The sequence below is a fragment of the Eretmochelys imbricata genome, chromosome 17 (genome assembly GCF_965152235.1).
Source record: "Eretmochelys imbricata isolate rEreImb1 chromosome 17, rEreImb1.hap1, whole genome shotgun sequence".
Taxonomy (NCBI): Eukaryota; Metazoa; Chordata; order Testudines; family Cheloniidae; genus Eretmochelys; species Eretmochelys imbricata.
The window spans coordinates 3,510,249-3,523,242 of NC_135588.1; the positions used below are offsets into that span (position 1 = coordinate 3,510,249).

At 44.2% G+C, this 12,994-nt stretch overlaps 3 protein-coding genes across 3 annotated transcripts in view; all 3 read left to right on the forward strand.

The window, feature by feature from the left end:
* Positions 1-6,238, forward strand: part of PIGL (phosphatidylinositol glycan anchor biosynthesis class L) — a 109,026-nt gene extending 102,788 nt beyond the window's left edge. The window contains exon 7 of the mRNA XM_077836731.1: positions 6,092-6,238. Coding sequence (XP_077692857.1) covers positions 6,092-6,127 — 36 coding nt within the window. The 3' untranslated portion in view covers positions 6,128-6,238. The remainder of the gene's footprint in view (positions 1-6,091) is intronic.
* A 244-nt stretch (positions 6,239-6,482) lies between these two features.
* LOC144276668 (polyubiquitin-B-like) lies at positions 6,483-8,291 on the forward strand. Its single transcript, XM_077836927.1, has 3 exons — positions 6,483-6,607; positions 7,382-8,196; positions 8,258-8,291. The coding sequence occupies exons 2-3, from the start codon at positions 7,388-7,390 to the stop codon at positions 8,289-8,291; spliced, it is 843 nt and encodes a 280-aa protein (XP_077693053.1). The 5' UTR covers positions 6,483-6,607; positions 7,382-7,387.
* Positions 8,159-9,136, forward strand: LOC144276556 (polyubiquitin-B). Its single transcript, XM_077836732.1, has one exon. The coding sequence runs from the start codon at positions 8,300-8,302 to the stop codon at positions 8,987-8,989; it is 690 nt and encodes a 229-aa protein (XP_077692858.1). The 5' UTR covers positions 8,159-8,299; the 3' UTR covers positions 8,990-9,136.
* The last annotated feature ends 3,858 nt before the right edge of the window (positions 9,137-12,994 follow it).

The window sequence follows — 12,994 nt, forward strand, 5'->3', positions numbered from 1 at the left end:
GATACTCTCTCATCAAGAGGGATATAATGAGTCAATCTGTCCTGGCTCAGGAGGACAAAATACAGCTTCCTCCATAAGCCCCGTCAATGGAAGAAGGCTGCTTCAGAATGGAGTTATTTTACTTTGTTGGACTAGCTCTTATTCATTATTAAAGAGGTATCAACTTGAAATCAACTTAATTAACAAAAATTAAAAATGGTTTCAGATCCTATGCTTGCCCAATTCCCCCTCACAATTTTGTGTGTTTTACAACAATATTTTCCTATTTTTAACAATGTATCTGTCTCCTGTTCCTGGGTAAAAGAGCCACACAACTATAGGGTTACTTAGTTACTTAGGGTTACTTATTACACTTAGTGCCTGATCCAACTTGCATTAAAGTCAACAAAAAGTCTTTCCTAACTGCAGCAAGTTGGAGCACATCCAAAGTGCTCCCAAGAGCATGTAGTAAACAAACTGAAAGTGGACTGTAACCATTATCATAGTAGGCACAGAATATTAACACAGAAGTGTGCTATAAAGTTGATGACATCTTTATTAATCTCCTGGGAGCACAAGTGCTACAAATACTTGTACAAAGATTTGTAAAGATTTGTAAAGGCACTTTCTTGTTTATACCAAAGTGGAACTTTGTATAGTGGAACTTTGGAAAGTGGGTTTTGAAGGAAACCCATAATGTACCCAACTAACTGACCATCTTGACTATCAAACAATGATATTGTCACCTTCAAGATGTCAGTGTTTTAAAAACCTCAGGCTTGTTGAATTGTTAAATGTTATTTTATACACAGCTTAAAGTCACAGTATGAACAGACCATATAATTAGGCTTTAAAATGTTTTCTACAAACCTTGTTCAGCGTTATACTGGCCAGCATGGATGGGTACAAATATACTAACAGAGACCTGAGAAAGGCTTTTTAAAATGGTTTAACACAGCTATACTCTGCATGTAGTAGCTGTCAACACCTTGTTTAACCCACATTTAAAGGAAATGGTTTAAAAACTGTACAGCTGATGGATCTTAAATGTTGCTGGGATACAACACTATCCCTAAGTCTGAGAGTGCTCAGTTCCAATATTTGCATAAACAGTCACCTATTTCACCTTCCACTTATATTCTCGGTCCTTCCTTTCACTCACTTCGTCCCTCACATTTCGTTAGTCACACATAAGCCTTTACTGCACTGAGATTTTTTTTAAATATCCCACTATTATAGCACCAATCCTAGCCATGACAGATGCACTAATGTAAATTAGCTGCTGGTATTTTAGACTCTGTCATCTAGACCTATCCAGACATGTTTAAGGCTTTAGCATAGATCTTAAAAAAAGGATAGGTCCTATTTCCACTGCAAAGTAGAACTATGCCTAGTTAATTAGTCCTCACAAGTGTTCCTATGACATAGGTAGAAGTGATTATCCTAATGTTATAGAAAGAGGTGTTTAGTAAGTTTAGGAGTGAACTGGGAATAAATACTGGTTTTCCCTTGTGGCAAAATTAATCAGAGAGTAGCCCTTCCCTGCAGGAAAAATACTGCATTTACGGTAGTCACACTCAAATCTTCCAACAGCCTGCCTTTCACAGGTTATGCCATTGTAGGTACAAATAAACTGCTTGATTTTGCAATGTCCCAGCAGATAGGATTTGCAGTTGCTCAGGCTCTACTGCAGGATAGGTCACCTATGATTTGTGCTCCGGAATGTACAAATCTGTCTGATAAATTTCTTGTGATCATGGAGCCCTCTTTTCAGCAAGTGGGTTGCTTTGTAGTACTGCCCAATGACCTACTTTTTAAACCACTATACAAGGAAGCTGTGTTCCTAGCTGTGTCCCATGATCCGGCAAATGTTGTAGCCACCTGTGCAGTCAAACCAGTCACAAGATCTGGATTTTTTCCAGACTCACATTTCTTTATATAAGAAAAGGAGTACTTGTGGCACCTTAGAGACTAACCAATTTATTTTAGCATGAGCTTTCGTGAGCTACAGCTCACTTCATCAGATATTATTCAGAGTCAACTGCTGGTTGGTGATACTTTTTCACATAAAATTGTCAGCACAACATATGAAAAAATAAAAAATGCTTATACTTTGTAGAAAGAAAATTATGTTACCTGAAGAATTAAAGACATCCAGACCTGCCTAATCTGTGTTTATCATATTTGTATGCAGTGTTGTTGTAGGCAGGTTGGTCCCAGGATATTAGAGAGGCAAGGTGGGTGAGGTAATATCTTGTATTGGACCAACTTTTGTTGATGAGAGACTAAGGGCTTGTCTACACTGGCACTTTACAGCGCTGCATATTTCTCGCTAAGGGGGGTGAAAAAACACCCCCGTGCACTGCAAGTTTCAGCACTGTAACGTGCCAGTGTAGACAGTGCACCAGCACTGCTGGTAGCTACGCCTCCTCGTGGGTTTTTTCGAGCCACAACTACACAAGCCACATTAAAGCGCTGCCATGGCAGCGCTTTAACATTGCTAGTGTAGACTAGCCCTAAGGCTTTGTCTACATTTTGCACCTTTTGGAGACACAGCTGTGCCGCTACAAGGCACGCAGTTTAGCTGCTGTTTGTTGGTAGGAGAGAGCTCTCCTGCAGACAAAAGTCTTCCAGCCTCAATGAGCGGCAGCAGCTTTGCTGGCAGGAGAGTACTCCTGCTCAGAAAGTGCTGTACACACCGGCGCTTTTTGTCAGTAAAACTTTTGTCATTCAGGGTGTGTGTGTGTTTTTTAACACCCCGAGCAACAAAGTTTTGCCAACAAAGTTCCAGTGCAGACAAAACCTGAGACAAGCTGTGTAAGCTCGAAAGTTTGTTTTTCTCACCAACAGAAATTCTGAGCTAAGGCTGACACTGTCATTTGCTAACTCACGAGACCAAACTCTGTTTTCAGCTATATACCAGACTCCAGTGGAGTTGTCTGGATTCACATTGTTGTAAATGAAACAGAATCTGGTATATTACATGTAAAACACACACAAGCTTGTGACTGCCATAGCAAGAAAGTGCCACCCAGAGTATCAAGATAATAAAAAGGCAGAGTTAAATCCTCTGTGCATATAGGGAATGTGTCCAGGTCCAGAGTGCACCATGTCAGCCCTGGGGCATGTCTACACTACAGCTGCTACAGTGGCACAGCTACAGCTAGGAAAGGATTTTTCCAGCTCTCCGAGACGGGATAAAATTCTTCCATTGACCTAGCCATATTTACATCAACTTACGGTTAGGTTGGCCTAACGACAACACTCAGGGCATGAAATTTTTCACAGTCTTGAGCCACATAACTAGGTTGACATAATTTTTAAGTATAGAACAGGCCTTGAATTTGCTCTGCACAGAGAGGAAAAGAACGGAAGGGTGGGTGGGATGACACATTTAATAAGAGTGGCTGCACAAGAGAGCTATCTCTACCCTCTGCCCAGCACAGAGGAGGGTTCTGTGGTGATTCCAAATAAGATGGAACAGATGGCCATGGTAGAAAGGTAAAGGGAGAGGCCACTGAATCCACAATTATGGGGCTGCACGAGAGAGCTATCTCTACCCTCTGCCCAGCACAGGAGGGTTCTGAGGTGACTCCAAATAAGATGGAACAGATGGCCATGGTAGAAAGGTAAAGGGAGAGGCCACTGAATCCACAATTATGTGAATCCAGTGCACCAAATCAAGGAGGTGCAAAGCGGGAACAGACACTAATCCAGCCCAAAGCTGGAATGGTGGCTGTGTGGCCCACATGCATGTTGTGGAGGTCAATTCCATTCCTCCAACCTCCACCTTCCCCACACCAAATTCTTTGCACAAAGCCCACGTAATTGTTTATCTTATTTGGACATCTGGTTATCTGAGAAAATCAATTGGGGGTGCGTGTGTGTGTTGGGAGGATAATTAATTTCACCATAGTTCATATAAACACCATTGTTATTTTGAATGTGGAGTCTGCATTTTGTGTAGGCATGCAGATCCCTGTACTAGCTTAATAAAATGACACTTCCATGAAGCATCAATTATTCTGAAACAGCAACAAGTTATTTTAAGATCAGACTATGGTGAAACTACTGAGACTTGATTCTAATCTGCTGTTTTGAATAGGTAAAAAGAAAACCAACAGTAACTGAGGGAAAGCAGTTTAGCTAATATTACTGGGAACCACACCTAGAAACAATGAGAGACTCTGGTGTTTTCTGGTTTATTAATCACAGTGAAACAATTACAGAGATACCTCCCACCCACAGATACTCTGCATCCCTACCAGAGCCCTAGAGATCCAGTTTCCTGCTATTTTCTAATAGATTCTGGATCTTAAAAAGTTATACTCATATTTCCTGCCACTACCACTTGGCAAACTCTATACAAAGATCTTTGTTCTAATTTTATTTGTTGAGGTTGGATATTTAAATTAAAACAGTTTAAAAACTCTTTCCTGCTTCTTCCATGTTTATTCCATTCTACACAGAACAGATGTAGGTTGCTCATTATGTTTTATGCTGAGTTTTAAACCCTTTAATTTAGTTCAGTACATACAGGGCTCCCATGGATCAAACATTTAGCCCATTTTTAGCACTATATACAGGAAAATAATAACCTACTAGGAATGAAACACAAACAAAAACAAAACACCCACCCATCCACGAAAAATCAGAAATTTTAAAACAAAATGTAACATTGCTTAAACATTTGTCATACATCTACGTAGTTATACCGAAGTAAGTGTGTAATGTACACAAAGCCTCATATATATTGGGGACACTGGAGCATGGTAACTCGAGGGGATGGAAGACCATGAGTGTCGATGAAGCCCCCTCGCACTAGGCCCAAGTGTCCTTGCTCCCCCCGGGCCTGGAGGCACTCGCAGCAGCTATGTGTACTAGGCCCAAGTGTCCTTGGCCCCCCACCTGGAGATACTCACAGCAGTTATGCTGAGGATCTGCAACAATATGTTGCAGAGTCAGACTGCCTGAAACTAAACAAGGCCAAACAGGGCAGATATGGAAGAAAAATGCTGAATAAAGCAGCTTTATGTATAGTTTAATAAATGATACAAAAAACAAGGGAACGAGCAGGTAGCTATTGGTTGGCTATATGGATACTCAGGGCAGCTTGCTACTGGATAAGTATGCTGAAGATAGGATGTATAAAAGCCTGTGTAACTTCCTGCTCTGTGTGCAGGATTTGAGATTCTATTCTCCCTGTACCTTTTTGAAGCTTCAAATAAACTTTTCTGCTTCTCCACCCCATTGTGATTATTGGGTGAAGCACACCGGGTAGCGAACCAAACCCTGCTGTTGTTTTGCCTCTCAGCACTGGGTGCCAGCAACATATAGATGATGACCCTTCACACCAAGTTTGTGCTGGCATAACTACAGGAGGTGCAAGGCAACAATGAATCAGGTCCAAGAGAAGGAGCAGCTTCGCTCTTCACTACTCAGAAGTGCCAGGCCTTACTTACATGCAGAAGTTGCACCGGTTTAACTTACAGGAGTGCAAACCCATTGAGTTCCCCACTCTCATTTGGGTCTAAGGGCAGGTTATTTGAGTTAAAATAATAAACCAAGCCCAGTTTTAACAGACCCAGGTGCGTCCACACAGCAGCCCCTTAGAGCCAGTTTAACTGACGGGCTGACACATCCCACTGGACGTGACACCGGCCCAGTGTCTCAGTACCACACGCCTTGGTGCTCATCACTCCAGCTCGATAAAGGTGGCCGGGGGCCAGAGCAGTTGGCACGAATGCTTTCCGGGCCCCTGCTCAGGGCAGCCGCATGATAGCGTATGGGGAGGGGTTTCCCCCTTCCAAAGCCCAAGCCCTCCCCCATCCTGGCTGCCAGGGGAAGGGAGGAAAGCCATTGCTACCCACAGGCCATTGGCCTTGTTGGGCCCCAGCCCCCCCGTGAGGGCCCACCCCCATGAAGGCCCTCGGTGCCCCTCCCCCACCGCTGCAGACCACTGTTTTCCGCGCGCTCCCGCGCGCCCAACACCCCTTCTCTTCCCCCGCCCGAAATCTGCTTCTCTGAGGCGGCACCCCTTAGCAACAAGGCTTACCTCACCCTGTACCAATCAGCGACGAGAATCACCCCTCTCTCCCCGTCCTGGTTCCAGAGCTTTCTTCGTGGCCTCGCCCGCCTGACTCTGTGAACCAATCAATGGCCCGTCTCTCTCCCTCTGCACCAATCAACGCCGACAACTGGCATATAACCCCGCCTACCGTCCTCTCAGTCGACGAAGCTTCCAGAGCTATCTGGTAGTTTTCTCACCGTACCACGATATCCTTCCGCTCCTGAGAGATTTCGATTATTTGGAGGGAGAGCGGTGAATTTCTCACAGGGAGGAACAGACATACCCTGAGACTTCAGGAAAGGATTTGTGACGGGGAAGGGCCTGTATCCCTCCTTTGGTGCAGGGCCATTGCTTGGGACTATTTTCTGCAGCGGACTGACACTATCTGTGCGTGAATGGGTGGGGCGTCTGGCGTCCCCAGTCTTATAAATAGGAGCCGGTGAGCTGAGAGCTGCGTAGTTCACAAGCGGACAGTATTGTTGTAGTTGAGCGGTATCGGCGTTGACAGGCTGATTTTATAGCCTTCCACGTAAGTGTCCAAGCCGCGGGAGGTTAACGGTAAGAAGCGACACAGGGCAGTGTGAAGGGGAAAGTGGGGAGGCCACTCGCTCGGGAGAGTAGGGGCGATTAGTGTGGGGACGGCACAGAGCCGCTTAGGGGAGTTGGGGGCACAGCCTCTGGGTTTTGCTCTTCTCCGCGTCTGTGCGGGAAGGGGGCCCGGTCTAAGATAGCGGAGGCGGCGGGCCGCCATTGCGTTGCCTTCCCGGAAGTGAAGAGTGCTGAGTCACTGGCCCTCATTGTGACTGGGGAGGGAAGCGGGGCGGTCCCAAGCTCCGGTAACCCGCGTGTGTCGCCCAGAAGGGTCGCGGAGACCGGGATGGGGGCGACCGAGTGAGCGCTCGGGTAAGTAAAGGCGCCGAAGAGCGTGGGTGGCGCGGCGTTCCCTCCCCTGAGGACGGGAGCGCTGGTGAAGCCGCGAAAGGGAAGAGCTGGGTTCTCGGCTGCCGGGGAAAGGGCTTGAACTTGCTAACGTCTGATACCACCCCTTGTGGACAGGAGACAGACATGTTCTTAAGCCAGCAACATAGGGGCTGGTTAGCGTCCAGGGAACCAGTTATGGAAATGTCTCACCAAAACATTTTCTTTATTTAAATATAGAGACCAGGGAAGAGTTTTTGGTATTCTGATTTTACTGATTACTGAGCTTCAGTTTTCTAAACTGAAATGTTGATGTGAAGCTTAAGGGTCTGTGTTATGGGATGACTTGTGTTCTGTAGCAAGTTTAATCAATATGGGAAGTTAGAACTCTTTCTGATACCTCTTTCTGTATAGTTCAATATGCAGATCTTTGTGAAGACCTTGACTGGCAAGACCATCACCCTAGAGGTTGAGCCCAGTGACACTATTGAGAATGTCAAGGCTAAGATCCAGGACAAAGAAGGCATCCCACCCGACCAGCAGAGGCTGATCTTTGCAGGCAAGCAGCTGGAAGATGGCCGTACCCTGTCTGACTACAACATCCAGAAGGAATCCACCCTCCATCTTGTGCTGCGTCTGAGAGGTGGTATGCAGATCTTTGTGAAGACCCTGACTGGCAAGACCATCACCCTAGAGGTTGAGCCCAGTGACACTATTGAGAATGTCAAGGCTAAGATCCAGGACAAAGAAGGCATCCCACCCGACCAGCAGAGGCTGATCTTTGCAGGCAAGCAGTTGGAAGATGGCCGTACCCTGTCTGACTACAACATCCAGAAGGAATCCACCCTCCATCTTGTGCTGCGTCTGAGAGGTGGTATGCAGATCTTTGTGAAGACCCTGACTGGCAAGACCATCACCCTAGAGGTTGAGCCCAGTGACACTATTGAGAATGTCAAGGCTAAGATCCAGGACAAAGAAGGCATCCCACCTGACCAGCAGAGGCTGATCTTTGCAGGCAAGCAGTTGGAAGATGGCCGTACCCTGTCTGACTACAACATCCAGAAGGAATCCACCCTCCATCTTGTGCTGCGTCTGAGAGGTGGTATGCAGATCTTTGTGAAGACCCTGACTGGCAAGACCATCACCCTAGAGGTTGAGCCCAGTGACACTATTGAGAATGTCAAGGCTAAGATCCAGGACAAAGAAGGCATCCCACCTGACCAGCAGAGGCTGATCTTTGCAGGCAAGCAGCTGGAAGATGGCCGTACCCTGTCTGACTACAACATCCAGAAGGAATCCACCCTCCATCTTGTGCTGCGTCTGAGAGGTGGTATGCAGATCTTTGTGAAGACCCTGACTGGCAAGACCATCACCCTAGAGGTTGAGCCCAGTGACACTATTGAGAATGTCAAGGCTAAGATCCAGGACAAAGAAGGCATCCCACCTGACCAGCAGAGGCTGATCTTTGCAGGCAAGCAGTTGGAAGATGGCCGTACCCTGTCTGACTACAACATCCAGAAGGAATCCACCCTCCATCTTGTGCTGCGTCTGAGAGGTGGTATGCAGATCTTTGTGAAGACCCTGACTGGCAAGACCATCACCCTAGAGGTTGAGCCCAGTGACACTATTGAGAATGTCAAGGCTAAGATCCAGGACAAAGAAGGCATCCCACCTGACCAGCAGAGGCTGATCTTTGCAGGCAAGCAGCTGGAAGATGGCCGTACCCTGTCTGACTACAACATCCAGAAGGAATCCACCCTCCATCTTGTGCTGCGTCTGAGAGGTGGTATGCAGATCTTTGTGAAGACCCTGACCGGCAAGACCATCACCCTAGAGGTTGAGCCCAGTGACACTATTGAGAATGTCAAGGCTAAGATCCAGGACAAAGAAGGCATCCCACCCGACCAGCAGAGGCTGATCTTTGCAGGCAAGCAGCTGGAAGATGGCCGTACCCTGTCTGACTACAACATCCAGAAGGAATCCACCCTCCATCTTGTGCTGCGTCTGAGGGGTGGCTGTTAGTTATTGTGGACCATGCTTTACATGATTGCCAATAGCATTTGTTTTTGCACTGTAGCCCTTTAATGTCTTAATATTGTAAGTTAAATACAAGTTGCAGTAACTGCTGAACAGTCTGTGAATGCTAATAAAGATTTTTGTTGCACATTACCTGATGGTCTTTGCTAACTGTGAAACTCTAGTACATTTTACCCAATCTTCATGCAATAAAAAAACTTGTTTCATGGAGGGGCGTGTGGAGGTTTAGCTACTAATTTCTGATGTTGATCTTACTTTCAACAAGTCAGAATTATGCAAAGTAAGGTTGTAACACTTATCTAGACTATTCTCCGTTTATTATGGAACTTCTGCTGGTATGTTTAAGGATGTTATAATTACTATAACCCCTTTGGTCTCTTGAGCAGAGTCTGGTTCCTCTGGCTATAAACAGTTGAATGGCTTGTGTTCTTATGCAATGCTTAGTAGAAGCTTTTTTTCCTCTAGATTATGCCAACTTTAATGTTGCTTACACTAATCTTTTAAGGAAAAAGCCAAGAGTAAGTCTTGCTGTTTGACATTTGAATTGTTTCCTTAGTGGGAACAGAAGGGACTGGGAGAACTGAACATATTCTCAGTTCTCTGAAAAGAATAAACGGCAATCTGTAGATTGCATCAACAGTACTGAATTAAGAGGAAAACACTTCACTGGATTTTTAGTTTACTAATAAAAAATCAATGAAAATCACTCCTTCACACACAGGGTATTAAACACATACATGAAATTTTGGCCCTGATTTTGAGCAGAGACTGAAAGTCTTTCTAGCTTTGTAAGAGCTAACAGTCATTTACTAGTGCTACACTTATTCTTAACTAATCTGGTATTAGTTAAATAGTGGGCTTTAGTTTTAAGTAAAGGTGTTGTGTGATATCTGGAGTGTTTCTATGCCCGATAACTTGCCTACTACGTCATGCTTTCATGTAAAGCACTTCGTTTTTTCTCAAGTATAGCAGAACCAGTGTTAGCTCCAGCAAATGTGGGTGTTGAAAATATACTGTATAGCAACTCAATATTGTGTAATTTATGGTGCGTAAATACACAGAACTAAACTCATAATGAAAAGCTTATAGAATATAGTGTAACCATATCCACTGGTGCTCTTGTTGAGGAAACTTCACTGTTTCAGTTTGTGGGTTCTTCACAAATAGGTGGGATATTTCCTGTAACAACTAATTCTAGGTTGAGGGAGTTTCAACCGTAAACATTTCTATGGGAAGTTACATTATCAATGTCAGCATCAAATGGTGTGTTATCCCATTAACAAAATACATTTTAACTCCTGCTTACAGACTCCTTAAAATAACTTCTACACCAAAGGGTAAAAGTTTGATGTGACTCCCTTTGTAAATAGTTTCTATCAGCAAAACATTGACACAATGGTAGAGAAAATTATTTGATTCCCCTCTACATAAGTAAACATAACTGAAAATGATTTGGTCTGGTAATTTGTGATGGTTGGCTTATTTTATGCTCTCAGTGACTTTGCTGCATTCAAAGTGAGTCACTTTATGCTGTCTCTTTTCCCAGAAGTAAAATTGTAGCATTTAATTTGTAAAGTGCTTTGGCAGCCAGCTAGTAGTATGATACAGTTCTTGTACTGAGTTTGTAGCAAAACTGATTGTTCCTAACTATAATAGGTCTGTTGCAAAAGATTCCTGCTAAAACAGGTCTCCAGGCTTTTCTGGGATGTTGTGAATTTTTGGAGATACGTACATGTGCACAAAGTTACAAGCAACTGAAAACTGGGTCTGTAATGGGAAGTGGGCAGGAACAACCTTAACATGCTAGCAGCCCCATCTATAATACAGATTTATTATTCTCAGAGCCCAGTAATAATGGTAGGTTAAACTGAGCACAAGATTAGTAGCCAAATTGTGATATTCCCCTCTGGTACCTGGGCTAGTGATCTGCTAGGGCACTCTAACCCTTGACTCTAGGAGCCAGCCTTACCCTGCTCTGCTGTGAGAACCCCCACTCCTGGGCTGTTCACACACAGCCTCTGGTATGTAAGTTCCTCCCACCTACTTGCAACCGAATGACATTAGCTAATATCTTGGTCCCAGACAACCCTAGGAACCTCCATCTTGCAATGTTCAGTTGTGCCTGCTGGATGCTGCAAGCTTATGAGTTTGTCAGTTTAACAAATTGATAATGTACCAGGCTTGTAATCCCAAAGGGAGTCTCTTGACACTTCAAACCAAATGCATTGCTTTAGGTGGAATAAATACAGATTGTTAACTATAAAAAGATTTTAAGTGATTATAAATCAAAACATAAGTCAGATTTGGTCAAATGAAATAAAAGCAAAATGTATTCTAAGCTGTTAACACTTTCAATGCCTGTACAAACTTAGATGCTTCTCACCACAGGTTGGCTGGTTGCTCTTCAGCCTGCCTCTCCCCTTTGATCAGCGCTTCAGTTGCTTAGGGCTTGTCTACACCTATAGTTTATAGTGCTCTAACTTGCTGGCTCTGGGGGGTGAAAAATCACCCCCCAGAGCGCAGCAAGTCAGTGCTTTAAAGCGCTCGTGTAGACAGGCTCTGAGCAGTGCTCAGAGCAAATCCCCTTGTGGAGGTGGATTACCAGGAGTGCTCTCCCAGCACTTGAGCGTGACCATGTTAGCACTTCAAAGTGCTGCTGCAGGAGTATTCCTGCGTTAGCTATTTGAAGTTTCCAGTATAGACATACCCTTGGTGTGGTGGTGTCTGGATGTAGGTGGAAGAGCATAGCAAATCTCTCCCTTGGCTTTGTGCATGTGTGTACCTCCCCCCCCCCCCTTCAGTGTCACGTGAGCATTACCTCACTGCAGTTCCAAACTGACCAAAGGAAGGGGGGTGACTCCCTTGAGAGTCTAACATTCTTTTATTGCTGTTTAGGCCAGCGTCCTTTGTTCCTGTGAGGCTGGGCTGGGTTTGTCCCATTCCTGCCCTGATGAGGTGTGAACTGCCTCTCTGCTCTTGGAGAGTTTTTGCCTGGGCTTATTTTAAGCCGTGAGGATACATTTTCAGCCTCATAACTACATACATGAAATTATAACCTGTATAATATAACAATGATCAATGATCAGTGCATCATGAGCCTTCCGAGGACACCCAACATGACAAACTTTGCATTGGATACCACACAATCATTTTGCAAGGATGGACATGGGGGTGCTGGGTGTTCTCCCAAGGTACAGAGCATCATACCATATAATCAGGCTCTGATAACATCCTCACTGCTTCAAACTGCGCTTTGTAACGGGCCTCTGCATTTCTGCTGATAGCTGTGGTTAATTTTTCCCTTAGTTGTCTTTTGGGTTCTGGAATTTTTTCTCTGTCTTCTGTGTTTATCTGATGCCCAAATACTTCAATCTGTTAAGGCAAAAAAGGAACTCTTAAATTGAAGACAATATTGTAGCAATATTTAATACTTTACATCTTACTTAATGAAGACTTTGAGTTGTAAAAATAGTAAAACAGGCTTTTTAAAAGATTTGTTTGGAAACATCTAAAAAAGGACTTTTACTATTCTGTAACAATCTCAGAATGTAAACTAAGACTTTGATAGCAGCAGGGTATTTTTTTATCAATGTTTTATGAAACAACATTTGCGTGGACTCTTCGTGCGTATTAATGGCCTACTTGGATTAATATGGATTGTTTCCCTCTTAGGCTACCAACTCTCCCAGCCAGTCGTTCATTTCCTAATGCAAGATTGTTTAAATATATATCTAAATCTAAAACATTACCCTACACTGTTACTTTTCAGGAGGGGCATTAGTATTGAAACATGACAGATTTTTTCCTGACCTCAGGAACTTGTTTTTGGGCCATGTGCCTTTTTTCTTGGGTTTCTTTCCCCATCGTTTATGATGCTTTAAGACTCTGTGTTGTCGTAACCTTACATTATTAAAGATGGTTGGGTGAGTCTAGTCCACCTGCAATTTGTGCCCTGTTAAATCAATTTTTAAAAAAATCACACCCTTACAT